The sequence below is a fragment of the Perca flavescens genome, chromosome 24 (assembly GCF_004354835.1).
Source record: "Perca flavescens isolate YP-PL-M2 chromosome 24, PFLA_1.0, whole genome shotgun sequence".
Taxonomy (NCBI): domain Eukaryota; kingdom Metazoa; phylum Chordata; class Actinopteri; order Perciformes; family Percidae; genus Perca; species Perca flavescens.
This window is the reverse complement of record NC_041354.1, coordinates 3333818-3356949: the sequence shown is the minus strand read 5'-3', so window position 1 is coordinate 3356949 and position 23132 is coordinate 3333818. Positions and strand designations below refer to the sequence as shown.

The 23132-nt window shown below is 42.0% G+C and overlaps 4 protein-coding genes and 1 pseudogene across 7 annotated transcripts in view; 4 read left to right on the top strand and 1 right to left on the bottom strand.

The window, feature by feature from the left end:
• Nucleotides 1-6315, top strand: part of crfa4 (cytokine receptor family, class I receptor 4) — a 49454-nt gene extending 43139 nt beyond the window's left edge. For all 4 annotated transcript variants that reach the window (XM_028572067.1, XM_028572068.1, XM_028572066.1 and 1 more), the window contains one exon: nt 5077-6315. The gene's annotated coding sequence lies outside the window, so the exon portion shown is untranslated. The remainder of the gene's footprint in view (nt 1-5076) is intronic.
• Nucleotides 23-3417, bottom strand: LOC114550994 (G2/M phase-specific E3 ubiquitin-protein ligase-like; annotated as a pseudogene).
• Nucleotides 6316-9573: 3258 nt separating the features above from the next.
• dusp27 (dual specificity phosphatase 27) lies at nt 9574-16283 on the top strand. The gene is made up of 5 exons (XM_028572006.1): nt 9574-9714; nt 9907-10025; nt 11329-11560; nt 12034-12251; nt 13153-16283. Exons 1-5 carry the CDS (start codon nt 9587-9589, stop codon nt 15903-15905), a joined length of 3450 nt encoding a protein of 1149 aa, XP_028427807.1. The 5' UTR covers nt 9574-9586; the 3' UTR covers nt 15906-16283.
• A 1329-nt stretch (nt 16284-17612) lies between these two features.
• Nucleotides 17613-19526, top strand: LOC114551261 (golgin subfamily A member 6-like protein 22). The gene is made up of 2 exons (XM_028572431.1): nt 17613-18800; nt 18897-19526. The coding sequence occupies exons 1-2, from the start codon at nt 17613-17615 to the stop codon at nt 19524-19526; spliced, it is 1818 nt and encodes a 605-aa protein (XP_028428232.1).
• Nucleotides 19527-19986: 460 nt separating this feature from the next.
• LOC114551260 (males-absent on the first protein-like) lies at nt 19987-22730 on the top strand. Its single transcript, XM_028572430.1, has 2 exons — nt 19987-20482; nt 21323-22730. The coding sequence occupies exons 1-2, from the start codon at nt 19987-19989 to the stop codon at nt 21454-21456; spliced, it is 630 nt and encodes a 209-aa protein (XP_028428231.1). The 3' UTR covers nt 21457-22730.
• Nucleotides 22731-23132: the final 402 nt, after the last annotated feature.

Below are 23132 nucleotides of genomic sequence, written 5' to 3'. Positions count from 1 at the left end.
GCTTAGTTACACAGAGAAAAAATCAATTATCACAATGTTTGTGACCTAATACATCGATGTCTATTTTTCAGCAATATTCTAGGGTTGACAATTGGTGCTTTCACAAATAAGACCATGACAGTTTTGATAAATAATCAACAGTAATGTGGGCAAATGCAAATAATGCAGCCTTTAAAAACAAGGAAAAGACTAAACTTGTGTCATATCGCGATAAACACCCAAAATTTAAGACAATATCTAGTCTTGTATATCTAAAGTATGTCAATATAATATTGATATATTTTCCAGCCCTAACAGCCATGTTTCATAAATGACACTACTTCTGACATTTAAGTGGTGATGTGTTATTTAACCAAACTACACAACAAACATAACAATTTGAAAAACTGGCACAAACATTTGGCCACTACTATTAATGCAAACAAAAAGCTTTTAATTTATCTGCAACTTTTACCACATAGGTAATTCAATGACAATGGTTCAAGGGGCTGACAGTTGATAACTGTCTAAATGCATCCAAAGCCAGGGGAATTCTTAATCCCAAAGCTCATTTTTGCCTTAAAGGTGTTGTAGTTTTCCAGGAGTGGCAACATTAAAGTATTGGCACATGTATTTGCCATAGGGAGCGTTGAACTGGCCAGGAAGTGAAGGCGTGGCTGAGGTTCCATACCAGCAGGAGGTATGCATGGCACACCTGTGGCAAACATGAAGACCTCCTCCAGGGTTACTTCACTTTGACTTTCTAAAAGTAGAAAGCAATTAAACAACATCCACAACAACTCTGGAACTGTTTATTATAATTTCTGTGGATAAAATAACACAATTAAAAGAAAATTCACCAACCTTCACAATCAAGAAGGTAGTCTGCCCAGAAAGATAGTGTTTTTTTTCTCCTGTAGCCTCTTGTTGCTTCCACGCAGACTTAGCTCTGGTCGGAAGATATTCTCAATGTCCGTAGCAGATAACTTTTTTATCTGACAGGCAGAGAACAGGTGTCAGGACTTCAGGATGCTGCTGCAGCACTGTTAACACCTGCAAGCTGGAAAGCCCATCCTTGAATCTGAAATACAACAACAGGTTACCAGAAAATTGGAATGTGCACTACATAGCAGCAAGACAGCAACACCAGGTTTTAACGCAAACAATATATTTTTTAAAACAGTAACAAAAAAATACCTTTCAATTGCACTGTGGTTTCTGTCAATGATGTACCACCTGAGGTACTCCTTTACAATCGACTTCCTTTCCTCAACTGACCTTACATGTTTGAAGCACCCTGCTGTCTGCAACATAGTGCTGTTCTGTACCATTAGGTCTCGCAGGGTCTCCAATGAGGATGCATTGTGTATCTAAAAAATATATGATGAACTTAACTCATTTGATATATATAAACAATATAATAGTCATATCAGAAAACTACCTTTAACCTTTAATAAGTTGACAAAACTGCACCCTTCACTAACCAACAACCTTTGCTAGAATTTTACACCCTCATACCTTTCGTAACACTTTCCCTATTTCCTCATCTGTAATGTCTCCTATAGATGAGTTGAAACTGGACTGCCCTGAGATGTAGCTGACCAGATCCTTTGAGAGGAAATTTGGACCAGGTCCTCCATGTACTATGGATACAGCAATCATCTTTCCTGCCAAACTATATTCATCCTCTCTGATTGCTGCTTATGAAAATACATAGTAATCATATTAAATCAGTTTTTATGTTAAACAAGAATTGCATGGTTAATGATGTAGTTCCTTTAAAACACTCCACACAAAACAGTACCTGTTGAGTTGTAGACAAGGTAGCGGCTCTCTGCAGGTCCATCAAATATGGGTCGTTTGTTCAGGCTTTTCATCAGGAGTGAGAGGAATTCTCTTTTTGGGCCACCTGTATCAATACCTTCCTCAAACATGCCTGCATCATCAGAAAACTTTACTAGGAGGTCCTTCTTTTCAGAGAATGTTCCTCTTTTGAATCCTCTGACGGCACCATCCCAGATGTCAGAGCGGCAAATGTGAAATCTGCTGACTGCGTGGCGATCAATCTGGAGTGCCAGGTTTGCAATCACTTCTGAAATGGGTCTCTGTTCTATCCTACCAACAAATAGATGATGATGAATGTAATGATGATGATGATGATACTTGGTGGAAGACACATTTAACCAGAAAAAACAACAGTTGTAGTAAGGGTGACTTGATTTCTTACTCTGGATCCTCTGAAATATCATGAGTGACAGCATCACTGTCTCCGGAGGTCTCTGAATCCTCTACTATAATGGGTGCATACAGTTCTGTGTATTTTCTGAAAAATTAAGAAACATTTACATTGTTCTTGTCTCCAAATGAATCAATCAATCTCCAAATTTAGAGAGGAAAGCATCATACCTATAACATGTAGTTTCCAATGCACTTCCTGATGTTCCTGGGCAGTCTTCTGCTTGGGAAAGTAAGATCTGCATGACAAACAAGTTATTGGACTTGTGAGTAGAAGGGCTTGAATATAAAAGATAGGGGTATCAGATGTCCTATTTATAAAGAAAGGCACTACTCTTTCAATTATCACTTTGGGTCTCTAAGTCAGTGTCACATATTACTTTATGTAATTTAGTTAGCTACAGAATATTTAAAAGACAAAGCTACAAACACATACATCTCTGCCACTTTAATAAAAACACTAAGGGAACTAAATAGTAGTTTCTAGTTTTTAATATCTCTACACATATAGGAGCCACATATTACCATAGTTTCTGGATCACGGTGTGGAGTTTCTTCAACACCAATACTGGTACTGGTCAAGATTGGTTTAAATAGCTGAAAGTAAAAACAAATCACAGCTGCACTTCAGATTTGACGGAAATAGCCTGAAATATAAGCAATAAGAGTATCTCTCATTTGATGAACATCCTGACCCACACCACATTGTTAAAGGGCATACCATCTTTGACCTGCACGTGAGTCATGAAAGCAGGTACAACATGGCAAATGTTACACTTACTACTGTATCAGCTGAATTGAATTCAGCAGCACTTCTGCTTGTAATGATCACCTCTGAATCAGACGAGTCTGAGTTGAATTGCTCAGCTGTGAAATACAAGATTAGACAATGAACAATGGGACAATTTACTTATACTAATCAATTTAAGAGAGCTTTTTTCTTTGGTTATTGATATCAGAATTACTTACAATTAGTAAGGAAATCTTCCACCGTACAAATGTACAATGTGAGGCGTTGCCAAGCCTTCCCAACAGCATCCTTGTAGAGTTTCAGAGAGAAGGCTGTTTCTGTCCCGGGAATATTTATTACCTTTGTACCATCAGGGTAGAGCAGAAGGTAGGGACCAGCCTCTAAATTTTTGTTAAAATCTTTCATTTTCTGTACGGCTGCTTTGCGCAATTGCTCTGCATCCGACCCTGGTTGCACTACAAGGGTAGTACCATTCCTCTGACAGGTTTCAGCACTCCATCCTTTATGCGCATAATACCAACTGAAATCTACAGAGAAACATAGAAGTAGGTTCATTGACACATAGCAAATATATGACATAATGGACTACCAGCTGAACTGAAGTTACCTTCACACTGCTGTCTTTCAGTGGTTCTTTTTTTTTTTTTTGACATGATTGTCTCTCTTTCTCTTTCAAACTTCGAAAATTCAGGAATGTAGCCAGTGCACTATTTCCTGTGCTTCCAGTTCCTGCTTCAAACCGAATCCAATCAGTTGGAGTAATTTTTTATTTTTATAAAAGTTCTAGTTTCTTCTCTCCTATGTGACAGTAAACTGAATAGCTTTGAGTTGGGGACAAAAGACATTTGAGAACATTCTCTTTGGCTTTGGGAAACACTGATCCACATTTTACAAACCAAACTACTAATCCATTAATCCAGACAATAACTCACACATTAATCAATAATGAAAAAAACTGTTAGTGGCAGCCTTTCACTCATTGAGTATAGAAGATTAATAAAAATGATGGAATCTTTGAATAGTTACCTTCACTTGTGCCAGGCTTAGCAGCATCATGCAGAAATGTGATGTTCTTGCCACATGAACTGCAGAATGCTGTTTCTACATGTAGGTTGAACCCACAAAAGGACAATACATACTGTAGTTATCTGTAATAAAACAAATAGTGTCATTAGGTGAGCATTAGGAATGTAAACATTAAATAAATAAACAATTTACTAAACATTAACGTTATATTGTATTTGTTTAAGTGCTATGCTTCATGTACCACATAACCATAAGCAAGTGCAGAACATTGAACAATGTTAACCTTCCAAGTGAAGTGAGTGTGCGCACACACACGCAGGATGGATATATTAACAAGTAATGCTAGTTGATAGTTAAACGTAGGACTCGCGCGTTAAAAGACGCGGGGCGCCATTTAGTTAACGTTAGTTAAATGCTAGCTGTAGCTTCGTAGCCTAAATGGCCGAGATACGCTTAACAAGTTACAATAATATAGTATTTGTGTGATTTAGCTTAACAGCTTCACTAAACGTGACAAACTATAGACTTTAAACATAGCATTTGCGCGTTAAAAGACACTACGAAGCTTCGTAGCCTAAATGGCAGAGTACATACATGTGAAAATACAAATATATCGAACAACATTGCTTATTTGTGACAATCACATAGCAACAGTAATCATAATTAGCAAGGGAAGTAAGTTTCACTTACTTCTCATACAAGAACTTCTCCTTCTGCTCATCCTCCGGCTCCGTTTATCAACAACACGTTCACTTCCGTTGTCACTTAGCTACTTCCGTTGTCACATAGCTAGCTACTTCCGTTGTCGCTTATGTATTTGTGTTGTGGCTTATGTATTTGTGTTGTGGCTTTTGCGTTTGTGTTGTCGCTTTTGCGTTTGTGTTGTGGCTTTTGTATTTGTGTTGTGGCTTTTGTATTTGTGTTGTAGCTTTTGTATTTGTGTTGTGGCTTTTGTATTTGTGTTGTAGCTTTTGTATTTGTGTTGTAGCTTTTGTATTTGTGTTGTAGCTTTTGTATTTGTGTTGTAGCTTTTGTATTTGTGTTGTAGCTTTTGTATGTGTTCTGACCCTTCTCGGCCACCGTAGGTTTTCATATAAATATATTCCATAAGTCGGTCACTGTTTTTTCTGAACTCTTCAAACTGGACGAGTTTGGAAGTAGCAGCCTCTCTGATTAAAAAAAGCAACATTTATTTTTTATAATGGGTCATTTTAACACTTTTGACTTGAAGAAGGAAAATCTTTTTCTGTTGTATTATACAAGTTCAGTTCCTCTGCACCTTTGTCAAGAGTATTTTCCTTTCTTCTTCTTCTTTCCTCCTTCAAGTCTGAGATATAATCCAACGCAAGTGCATCGACTTGTTGGATGTGCAAATTGTTTCTTTGTGAGCACATTTAAATTTACACTATTACAAAATGTATTTTTTATATTATATCATAGAGATGCTGAATAACCAACCTCAGGTAGTGTTTTCTATTTTAGATTAAATTTACCCAATGAAGGGTAGGAGAAGAGGAGGAGGTGGAGGCAGGATAAGAAGGATGTTAGAGAGTAAAACAAACATGAACCTTTCCAGCTTAAAAAGTCCAAAACGTGATGTAGTTTTAAACGTCAGCAGCTGGATACTTTAACCACAGTGGTACCGTCAGTGTGTGTATTCATTCTCAAAGTATTCATTCTATAGGTACCGTGTTGAAGGAGTTGCTCTGAGGCAGATTGAGGTGCTAATCTGGGATCAGTGGTAAATTATATTGACCCAGATGGTCCAGAAAGAAAGAAAGAGAGTCGCTCACTGTATTTCTCTCACTGCTGTTGCCGTTAGATGTCGTGCTGTATCTTCTTGTGCCTGTATGTGCCTTTTTTTTCACAGAGCAGTATTTGTTTCACTCCTCACCGCCTGGAAATGCTTTCATGTGAGGAAAATGGTTATATAACTCTTTGTATATATACGTACACATATACATATATATAAGGGCTGTCCTCGACTAAAGATCTTCTTAGTCGACTAACAAACAAAACGATTTTGTGTTGACTAATGGATTAATTGATTTAATCCACTGATCTCCACAAAGAATCATGTTAAAGCACCACTTTAAATCTTATGTTTACCAGAGATGTGCTCAGAGGTTTCTTGGAAATAAATCATTCAGCATGAAACGGCATAAAAAGACAAAAATCTTCATGGACTAAAGCGACCGATTGGTCGACTAATTGTCTGAGAGGAAGCAGCCCTAATATATAAACGTGTGCTGTGTTGAGCATGTATTAAAAACCTGCTCAGTGTCCGTTTTTTCACCTTTTATTGTGACAGAACCACTATAATAACCATGCAATAAAAAATGAAAACGCAGCTCAAACGTGTGCACGGCTCATCTTTCATAACTGCTTAAAGAAATGATTGTTTTGCGTTTTTCTCTCACCCTAACCAACAGGTTTTATAACGTCAGATTAAAATACTGAGAAGCACAGTAAGGTTGGCAGGTAGGAGAAGTTAGACCTTTTATCTTAGAGAGGGAAACACTCTGCTCATTTTTACTCGTACTCTTCTACATCTCAGAGGGAAATATTGAACTTTAACTGCATTACATTTGTCAGGCGATCACAAACCGAAATCACTTAACGCCTTATTACGCTCCTATTCGGACAATTAACTTTCAACTGGATATTTATTTTTTCTCTGTTTGATTCAGAAGATGTGTTGCAGCTAAAAGCTCTTTTCCATTATTGTAAATAGTGTAATTATCTGCTCCAATGAAGAAAAAAAGAAAAACATGCACTGAGGCAGGGTTTCATGTGGTTAATTGCTCAATTGTGTGTGTGTGTGTGTGTGTGTGTTCTGAGGTTATAAATAGAGCCGATTGTCAGATGACTTGAGATAAACAGAGCAGTGTTCAAACTCATGAGATAAAGTTCTTCCTGTCGAGAGCAACAGCTCTGCAGAGGACAGACACAAAGCAACAAGTGAAGCCAACTTTAAATAATAAATACAATGTTTAGCACTTTATTTTACAGTAAATGAAACTCTAATCATTCCCTGAAAGTGTCAGTCCACCAAATCACAAACACCACAAGTCAAATATACAGACAGAAGAAGAGATCAACGCTGTAGTACAAAGACCTAAACCTGTGCGCTGCATACCAAATGAAATAAATCAAATAAAACATTCTGCTACTGAACACCAAGAAAGACAAAAAAGAAATTAAAAGAAAAAACAAGTGTGAGAAAGAAGGAAAAAGATGAAGATATAAAAAAGGACCAACAAAAACAAGAAAGAAAGTTAGAAAAGGATAGATTGTAGGATGGAAGAAGAGAAGAAAGAAAGGAAAGTTTGACATGGACAGGTTGGAGGAATGAAAGAAGTACAGAAGAACAAGTTAGAAAAGGAAAGATAGATGAAGGACGGAATTAATGACAGAAGAAGAAAGAAGAGAAGTAACTTAGAAAAAGACAGAATGGAGGATGGAAAGAAAAACAGAAGAAAGGAAAAATGTAGGACAAAGGAAATAGAGGAAGAAAGTAAAAAAGAAAGTAGGAAAGGACAGAAGAAAAACCAAAGAAGGAAAGAAAACGTATAAGGAAATGAAGAAAGTGACAGATTGGAGGAAGGAAGAGAAGGATAAAAGTAACTTGAAGGACAGAAAAAAGCAAAAGGAAGTCAGAAAGAAGAAAAGATTGGAGGATGGAGACAGGACAGTGGGAAAGAAGGAAGTAAAGTCGGGTGTCTGTACAGGCTTGGTGGAGGGGGGTCTCTCTCTCTCTCTCTCTCTCTCTCTCTCTCTCTCTCTCTCTCTCTCTCTCTCTCTCTCTCTCTCTTTCTCTCTCTCAGGGGCAGATCTAGAAAATATTTATGGGGTGGCGAGAGGGGGGCAGGAATTTTTGAGGGTTGGCAACATATGGCAGATGTGTATTTACTGAATGTAATTGATTTAATTAATTTTGAGAAATAGTATGTAGAGACTGCAAGAGGGCACAGGCTGCCATTCACAAACTCATACAGACACACTTCATCTCAGGCAATCAGTGTCCTGCATTTGAGGCGACCATATGTGATCTCACTTACCAGGAGATAGAAGTAAGATAGAAGTAAGGGGCTTTATCACAGGACAGGCATTAAGGTGAGACCCAGGTGAGGAGTGGCAGATGTGTGAGAGGGAAGCAAACAGGTTTTGACTGACTGTTGTCGGACTTTGGAGATTCAAGCTTGTAAATGGTCAAACTGGCCACAACTTTTAATTTGTTGCTGCCAACTGGGGTGGCAGCAGGGGTGGCAAGGCTTTCTTTTAGGGTGGCATTTGCCACCCTATGCCACCCCGGTAGATCCGCCCCTGCTCTCTCTCTCTCTCTCTCTCTCTCTCTCTCTCTCTCTCTCTCTCTCTCTCTCTCTCTCGTGTCAGTCTGACGGCCGCTGGCTGCCGACCACCACTGTGACCAGCCAAGGTAGGAGGAACACACACACACACACACACACACTCTCACTGACACACACACACACACACACACACACACACACAGAGAGGGGCGTGGTGTTTGATATCAGGAGATTTTCTGTGTCGGGGAGTTTTCTCACTTGTGATGTTTGTGTTGTTATTTCGTTTAAAGCTCGGAGCTGTGTGGCCTTTCAGAGCTCTGAGGCCTGACAGGCTCTCAGGCAGCTGTCGCTCTGCTGCTCAAAATAGACCTGCCTCATATCTCACACACACACACACACACACACACACACACACACACTTCTGACTTTGTATTTCTGTTTCTTAACTCCCTCCTTTTCCTTTTTTCCCTTCTTTTAATATTTCATCCTTTTCTTTCTCTCCTCGTACTTTTAGCTTTTCTCATTTTTCTTCTTTTCCTCCTCTCTCCTTCCTCTTTCTCTTTTTTAGTAAACTAATCAATTAACCGATTGACAGAAGATAAATGTGAAAGTGTTTAGTAGGGCTGCTTCCACTTAGTGGATTAGTCAACTAATCAGATATTTGGTCCTAGTCGACTAAGGTTGCACCGAGTCTACCAAACTACAGGTGTGAACGCACCCTGAAATGCCTTTAGTCCATTAGTCATTTTTAATGCTGAATGATTTGTTTGTCTGAGCACATCTTTGGGAAACACAAGATTTAAAGTGGTGCTTTTGCATGATTCTTTGTGGAGAAACTCAGTTTTACAGATCTGTCGATTAACTATTCTCAATATAACTCAAAATCTTAGTTTTAGTCAACTAAATATTCCTTTAATTTCATGTTGAAGTTATTCTTCATGTAAAAACATTTGATGATGGGGTGCCTGGATGGCTCACCTGGTGGGGAGTGCGCCCCATCTACAGAGGCTTGGTCCCTGCTGCAACGGCTGCAAGTTTGATTCTGACCTGCGACCCTTTGCTGCATGTAATTCCCCATCTCTCTCTCTCTCTCTCTCTCTCTCTCTCTCTCTCTCTCTCTCTCTCTCTCTCTCACTCTCTCTCTCTCTCCCCCTTTCCTGTCTTTGGCTGTCCTATCTCAGTGCCTAAAGTGCCCTTTTGTTCTTTTAATTAAATAAATACTGGTAATTGTAACTTAATAAATGAAAGTGTTTTCTTATTAATGGAAGGAGGGCTCTTGTTTGCCATGGCGTCGCCCAGTCCGACCGGGGAGCAGAGTGATCAGAAGGTTCCTGATGGAGAGGAGGAGGAGGAGGAAGAGGAGAGGAGCGTCCGAGGAGTGCAGTCTCATTACCTGCGCTGCCCGTCGCCCAGGTACGAGACCTGAACCTTTAAACACAACACATGTATGACATCGTCAGGTAATAAATACATGTTATTGTTAATGTAAAAAAAGGCAGATTAGAAGATTTTTCAAATGAAAGTCTTCATTCAGCCTGTTTGTTCCCTGTGAGGTTTAATTTGTGATATAACTGTTATATAAAGTTCCTTTTTTTCTGTTGAAAGCTTCTCATTGGCATCAGAGTCCAGGTTCTCCATGATCTCGGGCTCCGACGCTGCCAGCATCTTCATGGAGCCCATCCACCTCTCCTCCGCCATCGCCGCCAAGAAGATCATCAATGAGGGTGAGACCCACAGCCTGCAGAGTTTTAATCTCACCACAGATGCATTCTGGGATAGGAGGAAAGAAACGTTCTGGGTTGTTTGCATATGTTTACTTCAGTCCCAAAACGTCCCAGTTAGAGAGGAAATGCCCTAAACATATTCTCTGTAAATCTTTACAGTCATTCCCTGAAACAACCAAGCAGGCCTGCCTTGTTGCTCCGTCCAAATAGTTGTTTAATTATTTTCTGCATTCTCTAAAAAGTCCGTAAATGGGGTAAAATGTGGATCAGTGTTTCCCAAAAGCCCAAGATGATGTCCTCAAATGTCTGGTTTGGGCCAGAACTCAAAGATATTCAGTTTACTGTCCTGCAATATAACTTTATGTTATGGCCTTGTTTTATAGAGCTTCACTGTCTCAAAATCTAATTCAAAGATTTTTTATTTCAGTTTGTTTTGTGCTCATGTGTTTTTATCTTTCTACATGAAGTGGTTTAAATCACAATATGCAGGTCTTTGTGTGAGAAAATGTGCAGGAGAGGGGAAGCATTCATGATTTCTGAGTCCACATTCAACGACTCTAATTTGGTCAAGCACTCTTCAATTACAGTGAATCCACTTTACATCCCCTCCGCTCATTACCGAGTGGAAGCGTTCTTGACGGAGCGGGAGTCGCGCTGATTGAGGAAATTAGCTCATATGACACATCTCAGAGCAGCTGCGTTACTCTAGTGGCAGCTTTAATGGACGATGCATGTTTCATCTGCAGGGAGGATGCTGATGCTTTAATCAGGATTTTGTTTTTGTGTAGCTTTACAGCATTCAGAGAGATCAGGAACATGTGCGTTTTAAAATGCACCCTGTATCTATTCATACCATCATGCAGTTTGTCCTGTAGGACGACAGTGAGAGTGCAGCACATGATGGGGTTCATTCCCCGGCCACAGGGAGCTGAACCTCCACATCTTTATGAAGTATTCATGCATAGGAACAGAGAAACATGTTTCAAATAGCTCGGTGCATGGTTGCTCTGAGCAGGTTTAAGAGGGTTTTGTCGTGAAGTTCTACAGCTGCTCAGAAAAGTGGTGAGATCTGCTGCTGATCTCAGAGCTACTTATTGGACCTTTAGTTATTATATTTTTCTTGTCAATCAACTGTTTTCATGTTTAAGAATTTGCAAGTGAATATTAAGTCTTCTACGGGCTCAGCAATCAGTTGAGCACCTGATTCTTAATGTGCTTTTATTCCTGAGTTTTAACCCTTTATTTATTCGATGCCATAGCAACACATACATCCTTCCCCGTTGCTCTTGTCTTTCCTCCTCAGAGCTGCCGCCTCGCAGCGTGCGGGCCGAGTCCGTCTCAGAGTCCATGCTGGAATCCGCCGAGCAGCTGATGGTGGAAGACCTCTACAACCGGGTAAAAGACATGATAGACGACCGCAGCCCCTACAACACCCCATGTGTGCTGGACATCCAGAGGGCCATGGTGCAGGACCGCCTGGAAGCTGCCAGCAACCCCGTGGACGAGGTGTGGCCCAACATCTTCATAGCCGAGAAGTGAGTCCAACAGATGTTCAGAGGAGGCAAACAGCATCTTGCCTTATAACAACTAAATGTCCACTTACTGGCTTGTTCTGCAGCTTTCAGCCATCAGTGGATGGAGTTTGCTCACTTGTTTTGCTCTCTTGAAAGACGTGAAATGGAAAGTTTGGACGTCTACACTTCCACACAATGCATCAAACTCTAGTAGCTGATGAAGACCGTGTTTTTGGGTCGAAAGCTTCAGAACAAGCTAGTTAAGTGGACCTTGACTACTGTGTGCATGCTCAAAAATGAATGTCTATGCTTGGTTTTCACATTTCCTTTTTATGCAGGAAAAACATCAACAAGAGCCAGAGCACCATGGTCTTAACATTTTTGTTTGATTGTAATTTAATTCTGTGAAGTAGTTTTTTATTCATTCATTAGGCCTATTATGTTTTGATGTGTAAATCACATCTAATAAGACAGGACTGGATTGTTTTTTTCAGATCCGTTGCGGTCAACAAGGCTCGTCTGAAGCGAATGGGCATCACCCACATCCTCAACGCGGCCCACGGCACGGGGGTCTACACGGGCGAGACTTTCTACGCCGGCATGAACATCCAGTACATGGGCATCGAGGTGGACGACTTCCCCGACGCCGACATCTCGCTGCACTTCAGGCCCACCGCCGAGTTCCTGGACGATGCCCTGCTGACACACAAGGGTGAGACGTGTGACAAAAAAGGAGGTTTTGAACACATATTATTCCTACTAAGAAATGCGTTCGTCTCCAGATTCTAGGTAGTTGTTGACTTCAGATTAGGGTGCAGAATAAAGGAGACTCTGTTGACTTTCGTCATCATTGCTGTGGAGCTGCAGTTCACATGGGTTTTTATTCCTGGATTTATTTGATGGTATCTCAACAGGGACAAAACACAACACATTCCTTTCAGCAGATAGGGCTGAAAGCTAATTTCTTAAAAGATAACCCCGAACGACTTGCCAGCATCAGTGTTTCTGAGAAGAGTTTTTTTAGGAGCACACAGAGAACATCTGTGACTCTGTGAAGACGATCATGTAACAGTCACAGTGTTGATTGTCTCTTATTCATGGCCGCTGCCTGAAGACGTTGCTTCCCTGTGGAATCAAATTCTTTGAACGCTTTCAACTGTAATGCCACAATCTTGACTTTTACAGAAGATGTTCATATTTAATTCATCCTACATGGATGCACTGATGATATGATGATTTTCAACTTATGTTGAGAGTTTTGCTTTTCACAATAAGAGTCTGAATAAATCCGTATTTAAACTTATTTTAGTGTAGTTTCTATTTTAGTTTAGTTTCTTTGGCATTACAAAATGAGGACAATAAATCTCACACAGCTACAAAAAGGGTAAGACTTCATTTAAACCCCCATATTTAGCATGTATAAGTTATGTTTAAACATTTAATACATGTTATGCTAAAGTTTTATGTAATAAGCACACTTTTGTTGTTTTAAAAAAAACTGTATTAATAACTGTGTGCTCTGACTTCTTCGTGCTAAATACCTGCACATGTGTTCATTTAAAAATCTAATATAAATTGGTCAGGTTGTAATCAACAGTTTTGTGTTCTTGCAGGAAAGGTTCTGGTGGTTTCCATGATGGGCGTCAGCCGCGCCGCTGTCCTGGTGGCGTCCTACCTGATGATCTTCCAGCACATGAGCATAATGGAGGCGCTCACGTCCATGAGGAAGAAGCGCGCCATCAACCCCAACGAGGGCTTCCTGAAGCAGCTGAGAAATCTCAACGAGAACCTGATGGAGGAGCGCGACGATGACGACGAAACGCTCAGCCAGTGCTCCGTCATCGATGCACACGCACGCGCTCGCATCTTCGGCGAGGACGCGTGCGACGAGGATGAGGATACCGACAAAGAGGAAGAGCAGAGCATGATCGGGGTGAAAGCGCACTCCATCATGATGGAGGAGGAGGAGGATGGAGAAAGCGTGATGAGCAGCGTCGCCTCCTCTGCGGCGGCTGCGGCGCTCCGGAGCGGAGTGACGGGAGTGCAGCAGCACGGGCAGGACGGCCCGGGCCCGAGCCGCGTTCAGGAGGAGATCGTACTCCCCGAGCAGGCGGCCGGAGAGGACAGCGACGACGAGGACGGCCTCGACAGCATGATCCGCGAGTGGCAGAGGAGGAACGAGAAATACAAGAACGACGACTGGTGGGAGGCGCAGCTGAACAGCGACGCCGAGGATGAGGAGCCTCTCGCGGAGGGCCGAGCAAAGCAGACGAAGGAAGGCGTAGACGCCGACGTGGAGAGCGTGACCAGCGAGGACGTACGAGCTGTGAAAGAGCGGTTGAAGCGTCGCGTCAGACGTCCACAGTCAGACGCCATGTCCACCTCCAGCTGCACAAGTTACTCCGACCTCTGGAAGCAGCGGCTGAGGGAAATCGAGGAACAAGCCGCCGCTCGCTACCGCAAGAAGGAGGACGACGAAAGCAGCGAGAGCACCGCCACCGAAGGCGGGAAGAAGAAGATCGATGAGGAGGTGGAGAGCATCCTCTCCGACACCAGCTCCATGTACAACTTCTGCCAGAAGAACAAGGAGAAGATGACGGCCCTGGAGCGCTGGCGCGTCAAGAGGATCCACTTTGGCTGGAACAAGAAAGATCGAGAGGACGGCGAGAAGAGCTCCGTAGGAGATGGAGACAAAGGGGACGGAGAGGGAGAAGCCAAGACGCCCTCCTTCCAAGATGTCAACCTGACGGCCTACCAGGCGTGGAAGCTGAGGCAGCAGAAGCGCCTCGGCGAGGAGAACACGGACGAGATCTTGGAGATGAGTCGGGGCGAGGACTCTGCCACGGTCAAGCGGAGGCAAAGACGCGAGGAGATCCTGGAGCGCTCGAAGAAGAACTTAGAAGAGAGTCAGTCCATATGTGGCTGGGAGAACGAGAGCTGCGTCAGTGGCGGTACGATCCCTCTCTCCGCCTTCTGGGCCGGCGCCGGCGTCACGGGCCCGCCAAGCGTCGCCAGCGACGACAACATGTCCGTGCTGAGCGGCAGGTCGTCTGTTATATCCTCAGTTTCTCAGGCTCGCAGCTTGAGATCAGCGCAGCGTGTGAACCCCGTGACTCCGGCTCCTCCGATCCTCCCAGCTGCCCCTGTGCAGGGCCCCGGGGGGGAACCCATGGTCAACCTGGCCAGCATTCAAAACTGGATCGCTAATGTCGTCTCTGAAACCATCAAGCAGAAGCAAAGCGAGATGAGCCTGCCTCTTCCGTCACGCGCTGGATCGGAGCTCAGCTATGGCGGTGCGACGAGCCTGGTGTCGGGCCGAGGCCTGGACGATGACAAAGCGTCCTTGTTGAGCGGTGCTTCCTATTCCAGCGCTCTGTCACAGGGGCGAGGCAGGGCCGCCTCAGTCCTCTCTGGTCTCACTGGAAGAAGCTCCGCTCTGGGATCCACGCTCGGCTCCACTCTGGGCTCCAAGAAAAACAAGATCACCACCACCAGCGTTCCTCTGTTCAGCCTCTTCCAGGACCAGGTGGACATGGGAAAACTGGACGCCATGGACAAGGAGATGAAATCCGAGATGAGGGGCAAGATGGCCTCCTACGAAAAGAAGAAGATCCTGGAGGACAACAAGCGCAGCACGCTCTACAAGAAAAAGAAACCAAAGGAGGACGAAGACGAGGAGGAGGAGAGGAGGAAGAAGGAGGAGGAGTTTCTTGAGGAAACAAAGAAAAAGTCGAAACCTGCGAGGACTTTCGGCCTCTCTGGGTGCCTGAATCTCAACCCTGCGCTGGAGAAGGATAAGAACACCAGCATCGACGACTGGCTGACGAGCGTCCGGCCTCCCCCGAGGAAGCAGGCCTCGGCAACCGTCGCCGGGCCGCCGGAGGATCCCTACGACGACCTCGATGCCTCCGCCTCCGAATTTGACTTCTCGAGCCGCAGGGCGTCCTACGCTGTCGAGGACGAAGAGGAGGAAACGTACGGCGTCGCCTCCAGATACAGGTCGAGGTTACACGAGGATGTGTCCAGCGAGGACTCGAGCAACGGCTTCCCGCAGTCGCACAGCTACAGCCGGGCGTACGGCGAGGCCGCCGAGGGCACGGAGAGCTACCACGACCTCAACACTAAGAGGAAGTTCGCTCACCGCTCGCGACACGAAGGCAGCGAGACGGAAGTGACGAGGAGCAGGAGGGAGGAAGCCAACAACGAGGAGGAGGAGGAGGACGACATCGCTACCTTCATCGCCCAGACCAGGCAGAGGGCCAGAGCTCGGGCCGCCGCCGAGGCCAAAGACGACGACGACGACGAGGTGCTCGCCGCTTGGAGGGTGCAGCAAGAAGCCAAATCACAGAGCAGAGGTGAACCTTAGAGGAAACTACTGATGCAGTTTTAGGAAATAAGAGTAAAGTGTGCTGCTAGTTCAAACTCATCGTGGACTTTAAATCTGAAGAATTTAGGTTAAAACATTTATCTTGCAAAACACCTAAAAATCTATTGAAAACAAGTGCAGTATACTGTTCTAGAGAAAATGAGCACTTTTATGCATCACAACTTTATAAGGATGAATATTTAGAGCCTTGTTACTAATAAAACTATTTAACTCCAAAATTAAGGTTTTGTTTGCACCACCGCTGAATGTAAAACTGATATTTTCATTGACGATGATGTGAACCTCTTGAAAAACAAATCAAATCCTGTTTGTACTGTCATGTTATTTTATTATTGAAATAAATGTTTCGACAAATGATGACTCGTGATTTTTATACATTTAATTTATTAGGCTCCACATTACCAAACAACTCACCGTGATAACACTAAATCACAGCGGACAAAAACACACAAAATAATAAAAAAAATAACAGTTTTACAACAATTTAGGATGATATCCATATTAGATTATGGAATAAGGACGTAGATGAGCAGGAAATGCTGCTTATGCTGCTTACGCTTAACGTTTATATATTTTTCATTGTTTTCTGCAGCAAATGCACTAGTGGTATTCTTACTTTTTAACAAACTGTAAAATATTTCTACATTCAACAAACAGCTCTGTAGGGAAGACCCTTTTATATTTGTGTCCTTTTTGGACAATTTGACTCCAATTTCGGTTTCTTTTTCTTTCTTTCTTTCTTTCTTGCCTTATTTCTTTCTTTCATTCTTTCTTGCCTTTTTTCTTTCTTTCTTGCCTTCTTTCTTAAGAAAACAGATGGATCATTACCTGGAAAGATGACTCCTAATTCTACTAACTGTTGGTTATTATGAAAGATTTGTGGCCTGCTGAACATGCTCGTGACTCTGCATGATGCTGAAATCAAGTCTACGAGCTGTAATAAACATTAGACCACCATCTACGGGACTTTGGGGGAAGTGCTTTTGATATATTTGGAGAGATTTCAGGTGATTGACTGATATTTATTGACTAAACAACACTCTAATAACTCTTTGTCATTTAGAGGAATATTCAAATGATTAAGGATTTTTGTAAACCTTTTTCCTTTTGTATTTCTTTCTGGAAAATGGGATTATTTGAGAAGAGTTTAGCTGTGTGCTGCAGTAAAGATGGGAAGAAATGGTGACATAATGCAAACACACATGAGACTGTAACACTCATTACAGATTATTGCGAAGCTTTACATGCCACAGTCGGATAAATCACTGGGAATGTTGATCTTTTATTCTTTTCTTTTTATATATCTGTACTTTTGCTAAAATTGAAATGCAGGACTTTCAGTTGCAACTGAGTACTTAACATTGTGATGTTGGTGCTTTTACTTTAAATAAGTATTTCTTCCACCAGTACAATATGAAATGTTTGCATGGTAGTTATTTTAAGAAGTAAAGCAGCAAGAGAAAGAGAGATCATACCTTAAAGATTAAAGTATTACAAACCCGGGGCCTAATACGTGGCCTTCACGTCACCAGATTGAGAAATGATGTGTTTCTGCCATTCAGCGTTAATGAAATCCTTTGTGAGTGTGAATGCTTTCATAACAAGTGCTGTGGGACAAATGCAGGTTTATTTCTCTCACTCTGTTTCCTCAAACTGAGCAGCTGGTTTCCCCTGCTGTCCTGCATCATGGCGAGCTGGTGGACGTCTGCAGACAGCCTGGAGCTGGAGGAAAACTCCATAGTGTCTCGGCTCATTCAGGCAGTCGGCCTGTTTGGAGATATTCTGTCTTTAGAGGACACGATGCTGTCTGAAGACAACAGAGAGGAGGACAACACTGACGGGACTGCTTCAGGGGAGGAGGAGGGTGCTCGACAAGCAGGAGACAGAACGGTAGAGGATGAAGTGACGATGGAGGAAGACAGAGAGGAGAAGCAGAAGGATGGAGGAGAGCAACAGGTTGAAGACCGGAAAGATACAAATGAGAGCAAAGAGGAAGAATATTTTCAACGAGGAGAAAAAGAGAAAGAAGACGATAAAGGTGCCAAAGATGATGGAAATGTTGAAGTAGAGAAAGAAAAGCAGGTAGAAGTAAGAGAAGAGGAGGATGAAGGGACAGAAAAGGTGGGGGAGGAAGAGGGGGAAGAAAAAGAGGTACGTGGAGGAGGTGTAGAGCAAGATATTAAGACTGAAAAGAAGAAGGAAGGAGAGGTTTGTGAGAGAGAAAACAAAGATGAAACGGCAGAAATGACGGAGAAAGTAAAGGAGGTAGAGGACGAGAAAGGGGAGGACAATGTAGAGAAGCAAGAAGAAAAGATAGATGGAAGAGGGGAAGAGCAGGTGTTAGAAAAAGAGGTAGAGGACGAGCACAAAGAGGCAAAAATAGAAAAAGAAAATGTGGAGGAAAAGGATGAAGCAAAGACTCAAAGAGAGCAAGAGGAAGAACAAAGGGAGAAGGAGGTAGATGAAGAGACAGAAAGACTGGATGAAGAAGAGGATAGAGAACACAGAAACGTAGTGGGAGAAGAAGAAAATGAACTTATAAAAGACGGAGAAGAGAAAGAAAAGGAGGAAGAAAAGGTAGACGAAGAAGAGGAGCAAGCAAAAGAAAAAGAAGATAAGAAGGTTACAGAGGAGGGAAGAGAGGATTACCGAACAGAGAAAGAAGAGGTAAAGGATAAAAGAAAAGAACAAAGGGAGATAAAGAAAGGAGAGGAGTATGAGGAAGCAAAAGATGGAGAGAAAAAGTTAAGGATGAAGGAAGAAGAAAAGTTGGTTATGGAGGATGGAAGAGCAGAAAAGGAGAGGGAGAGTCATGATGAAGACAAGGTTGAAGAACAGAGGGAGGAAGAGATGGAGGAAAAAGAAGTAAAGGAGGTTACGGAGGAGGGAAGAGAGGATGACAGAGCAGAGAAAGAGAAGGAGAAAGAAGAGGTAGAGGATGAAAGAAAAGAACAAGACAGCATGACAGAGATAAAAGGACATGAAGGACAAGATGTTGGAAAAGAAGAAGAGATGGAGGATACAGGAGAAAAGGAGGTAGAGAAAGAAGAAGAGATGGAGGATACAGGAGAAAAGGAGGTAGAGAAAGAAGAAGAGGTGGAGGATACAGGAGAAAAGGAGGTAGAGAAAGAAGAGATGGAGGATACAGGAGAAAAGGATGTAGAGAAAGAAGAGATGGAGGATACAGGAGAAAAGGAGGTAGAGAAAGAAGAAGAGATGGAGGATACAGGAGAAAAGGAGGTAGAGAAAGAAGAAGAGGTGGAGGATGGAGGGATACAGGAAAGAAAATGGAGATACAGGAGGGAAGAAAAGAAGATGGAGGATACAGGAGAAAAGGAGGTAGAGAAAGAAGAAGAGATGGAGGATACAGGAGAAAAGGAGGTAGAGAAAGAAGAAGAGATGGAGGATACAGGAGAAAAGGAGATAGAGGAAGAAAAAGAGATGGAGGATACAGGAGAAAAGGAGATAGAGAAAGAAGAAGAGATGGAGGATAAAGGAGAAAAGGAGGTAGAGAAAGAAGAAGAGATGGAGGATACAGGAGAAAAGGAGGTAGAGAAAGAAAAAGAACAGGTTGATGGAAAAGAAGAAATGGAAGGATAAGGAAAAAGGAGGTAGAGAAAGAAGAAGATTGGAGGAAAAGGAGAAAACAAGATAGAGAAAAAAAAAAGAACAGGTTGATGGAAAAGAAGAAATGGAGAAAGAAAAACGAGAACAACAGATTGTTGGAAAAGAAAACAAGATAGAGGAAAACGGAGAAAGAGAAGTAGGGAAAGTAGAAAAAGAACAACTGATTCTTGGAAAAGAAAAAGAGATGGAGGGAGAAAGAGAGACAGAGAAAGAAGAACAAGAACAACAGATTGTTGAAAAAGAAAAAGAGATGGAGGGAGAAAGAGAGGCAGAGAAAGAAGAAGAACAACAGATTGTTGGAAAAGAGATGGAGGGAGAAAGAGAGGCAGAGAAAGAAAAAGAAGAACAACAGACTGTTGGAAAAGAGATGGAGGGAGAAAGAGAGGCAGAGAAAGAAAAAGAAGAACAACAGATTGTTGGAAAAGAAAAAGAGATGGAGGGAGAAGGAGAGGCAGAGAAACAAGAAAAGGTTGGTGGAAAAGAAGAAGAGATGGAAGAAGAAGGAGAGAATGAGCCAGCCAACCAGCTCGATGGATCAGATGCCTATCAACCATTTCCTCCATCAGCTCCATCAGCTTCATCAGCTCTACAATGTGCTGAAACGCTGAGTCATGCTGGTGCAGAAACAGGAAATGAAGCTCCCAGAGACCTGACAGAAGAAGAGAAAGGCTCGGCCGCTGCCAGCCAACCAAACGGGGACATTTATCCCACATGGCCGAGCCACGACAAAGAGCCGCAGACGGAGGGAGCTTCTCTCACACAAACCGCCTCCGTGACCGACTCGAGTCTGAGTCTGAGCGAGGAGGAAACACCGAGGTCGGAGGAGCCAGAGCGACTTGAAACGCCATCGCTGACTTCCTCTTCTGGAGGACATCGAGCGGAAACAGCAGCTGACGACATCCGAGATATTACACCTGAACTACGGACAGGTAATCTAGACTCTTAAAGTGGTCTCTGGATGGGGTTTGGTTTTATAATAATCTTAGCATAGGGTTTTAACTTTAAATTAAATTAAATTCAACAGGCTGCCTTAATATTTTGAGTATAGGCCTCAGCTTAACTTGTCCTTAATAGTTCTTTCTAATGTAAATAAAGTCAATTTAGAATTAAATCAACAAGTTAAACACATTTAAGCCAAATGAAAGTTAGGATGAAATGTTTTTACCACAAATTTAATGAATATAAACGTGATAAACTTGAGTTGATCTGACTTGAAACTGACAAACTATTTAGATTGAGTTAATGAGAAAGATGAGTTGATTCAATTACATTGAAATTATCTGTGAAAAATATATTAGATCAGTTTTCTTTGGTTGAAAAGTACAAGATGAAACCAAATTAAGTGTATAAAAGGCGATGCAAATAGGCAGAATAGCCAACAAAAGTAATTTAAAAGAGCAATAACACTATTTCCCCCTCTGCTTTCACTTCTTTTTAACTCCTAAACTTTAAGTTATTAGTGGCTGTAAGTGTTTAAATATCTAGCTGAAAATTGTTCATTTTGAAATACAGTTTGCAGTATACAAAGGGTCTTACATAACTGCAGCTATGATTGGCTGGAAACACAATTATTCACAGTGGAGATTCAGGTCAGAGAGTTAATTCATTCATTAAAATCCAATTAAAATTCCACAAAGATGACACTCACTCTATTGCCAAAAGCAAATGATAATGAAAAAAGCTCCACCGAGCCAATTAAATCATGCTTTAACCTTTAAAGAGTATTTTAATTAAACAAAATAGACAGATAATATTTTCCACTGTATCAGGTTGCAGGCTGGAGCAGAAACAAGTGTCGTTGATGGATGCAGCTGCTGAGTCATCGTTAACGGCTGACGAGAAAGCAAAAAGCTCAGTCCGTCCCCAAACTCATCCAGCACAGGAAGCCCTGCGATGGACGTGAAGGAGGACAAAGGAGACAAAGAGGAAGAAGGTAAAAACAATGTGAACGGCGAGGCGGACGCAGCGGAGGACAAGAAGAAAGGCAGCGGCCAGACGTCATTGTACAAAACTGTGTCCTACAGAAGGATCCGTAGAGGAAACACCCGGCAGAGGATTGATGAGTTTGAGGCCATGATGGACTCGTGATCAAACCAACCCTAAATATTGTCAAAGGGTTTAGTTCTGATGGCTTTTTGTGTTCTTGTGCTTGAGGATGACGACACCTAGTGGTAACCAACGCATTCTCATGAACGGGTTCGTTGATATCGAACAAAAAGTTACGTAGGCCTACAATAATTCCTATGACATCTTACAAAATAGGCGCCTCCATGCCGGCTGGTCACGTGACAACCAATCACAGGAAAGTTAAGTTCAGTAGGCGGTCTTCACAGTTACATTTAGCCAAGAAAAGGTTACAGGGAGCCCGGTGTCGTTTCAGGACCCGATGCAGTTGAGTTTAGTTGACAAAAAGTGACTTTAAGTCGGGTAGAGAGCACCACAAGCTGTCGGTCATTACAGGGACCGTGGCAGTTGAGTTTAGCCGACAAAAAGTGAGCGTTATGCAGCGACGACAGTTAAGTCTCTAGGCACCAAAATGACTAGTTAAGTTTAGGAAAAAGATTGTGTTTAGTAGTACTCGTGCAGGACATGGGGGTTGAACCCTCAGGTTTTAGGACCCACCCATCCTCCCCAACATCCTCACTCACTCACAAGTCACTATGGTGCTGACAACATATGTGGAAAACATAAGAATTACAGTGCATTACTTTTTCGTAGTGATATGTACGAATGGTTTATGAGAACAACTTGTGGTAACACAAAGAGAAAAGTAGTGGGTCAGGATAGAGCCGTGTGGCACGCAATATTGAAATGGAACTTTTCCGATTTTGTGAATGAAAGGCGCTAAATACATATATATATATATATATATTATTTGTTTGTATAGCACCTAAAGGCCACAGGTTTGAGCTCTCAGTTAATGAAAATGTTTGTCATCAAAGTGTCGTCCAGCAGAATCAAATCACTTCTATTTTTGTAGCTGTTTGTTCACAGCACACCATATTTTGGGTACACCATTTTCCAGAGCCTATAAGTTAAGTGGCATTTTTACAGAGTTAAGTCTACCAGGCAGACCCTATTTGAGGATGTGATACCGGACAATAAAAATGTTTAAAACTGGTCTCAAATCAATTTTATATTTTATTTTTCTTCACTGGTGGTATTTTCATTAACAGACATAGAACCAGACACATCTGATGATATGTAGATGATGAGTCTTTATATATTTAGAAAAAAATCATAACAGAGATCATTTGATTAAAGAGGAATAATATAATTAAATCTGTTAAGTCCTAGAAAATTAACAAAGTGATACTCTTAGGAACATATTTTGGGGAAGAAACTGATACAACTGATAAATATAGTTGACTGATATGTTTTATAGTTAATGTAAACTTCACAGTCTAATAATCACTATTGTATTATATTTATTATGGAATTTAATGATATTAAATGAATTTAAGCCATATACAGATTTTGGTTTTGTGTATGTTATTTTGCACACTAATATGAGCTAAAACACGTTGGTCTGTGTTCATTTTGAGATATAGAGAAAGATATTAAAATTGAAAAGAAGAA

Bases quoted from the DNA above. Each gene is read 5' to 3' on its own strand.
- LOC114551260 (XM_028572430.1), top strand. From the start codon at position 19,987: ATGGAGGGAGAAGGAGAGGCAGAGAAACAAGAAAAGGTTGGTGGAAAA. The intron at 20,483-21,322 runs GTAATCTAGACT...CCACTGTATCAG, and splicing joins TACACCTGAACTACGGACAG to GTTGCAGGCTGGAGCAGAAA.
- dusp27 (XM_028572006.1), top strand. From the start codon at position 9,587: ATGGCGTCGCCCAGTCCGACCGGGGAGCAGAGTGATCAGAAGGTTCCT. The intron at 10,026-11,328 runs GTGAGACCCACA...TTTCCTCCTCAG, and splicing joins CAAGAAGATCATCAATGAGG to AGCTGCCGCCTCGCAGCGTG. The intron at 12,252-13,152 runs GTGAGACGTGTG...GTGTTCTTGCAG, and splicing joins TGCCCTGCTGACACACAAGG to GAAAGGTTCTGGTGGTTTCC.
- LOC114551261 (XM_028572431.1), top strand. From the start codon at position 17,613: ATGGCGAGCTGGTGGACGTCTGCAGACAGCCTGGAGCTGGAGGAAAAC. The intron at 18,801-18,896 runs GTTACGGAGGAG...AGCATGACAGAG, and splicing joins AGGAAAAAGAAGTAAAGGAG to ATAAAAGGACATGAAGGACA.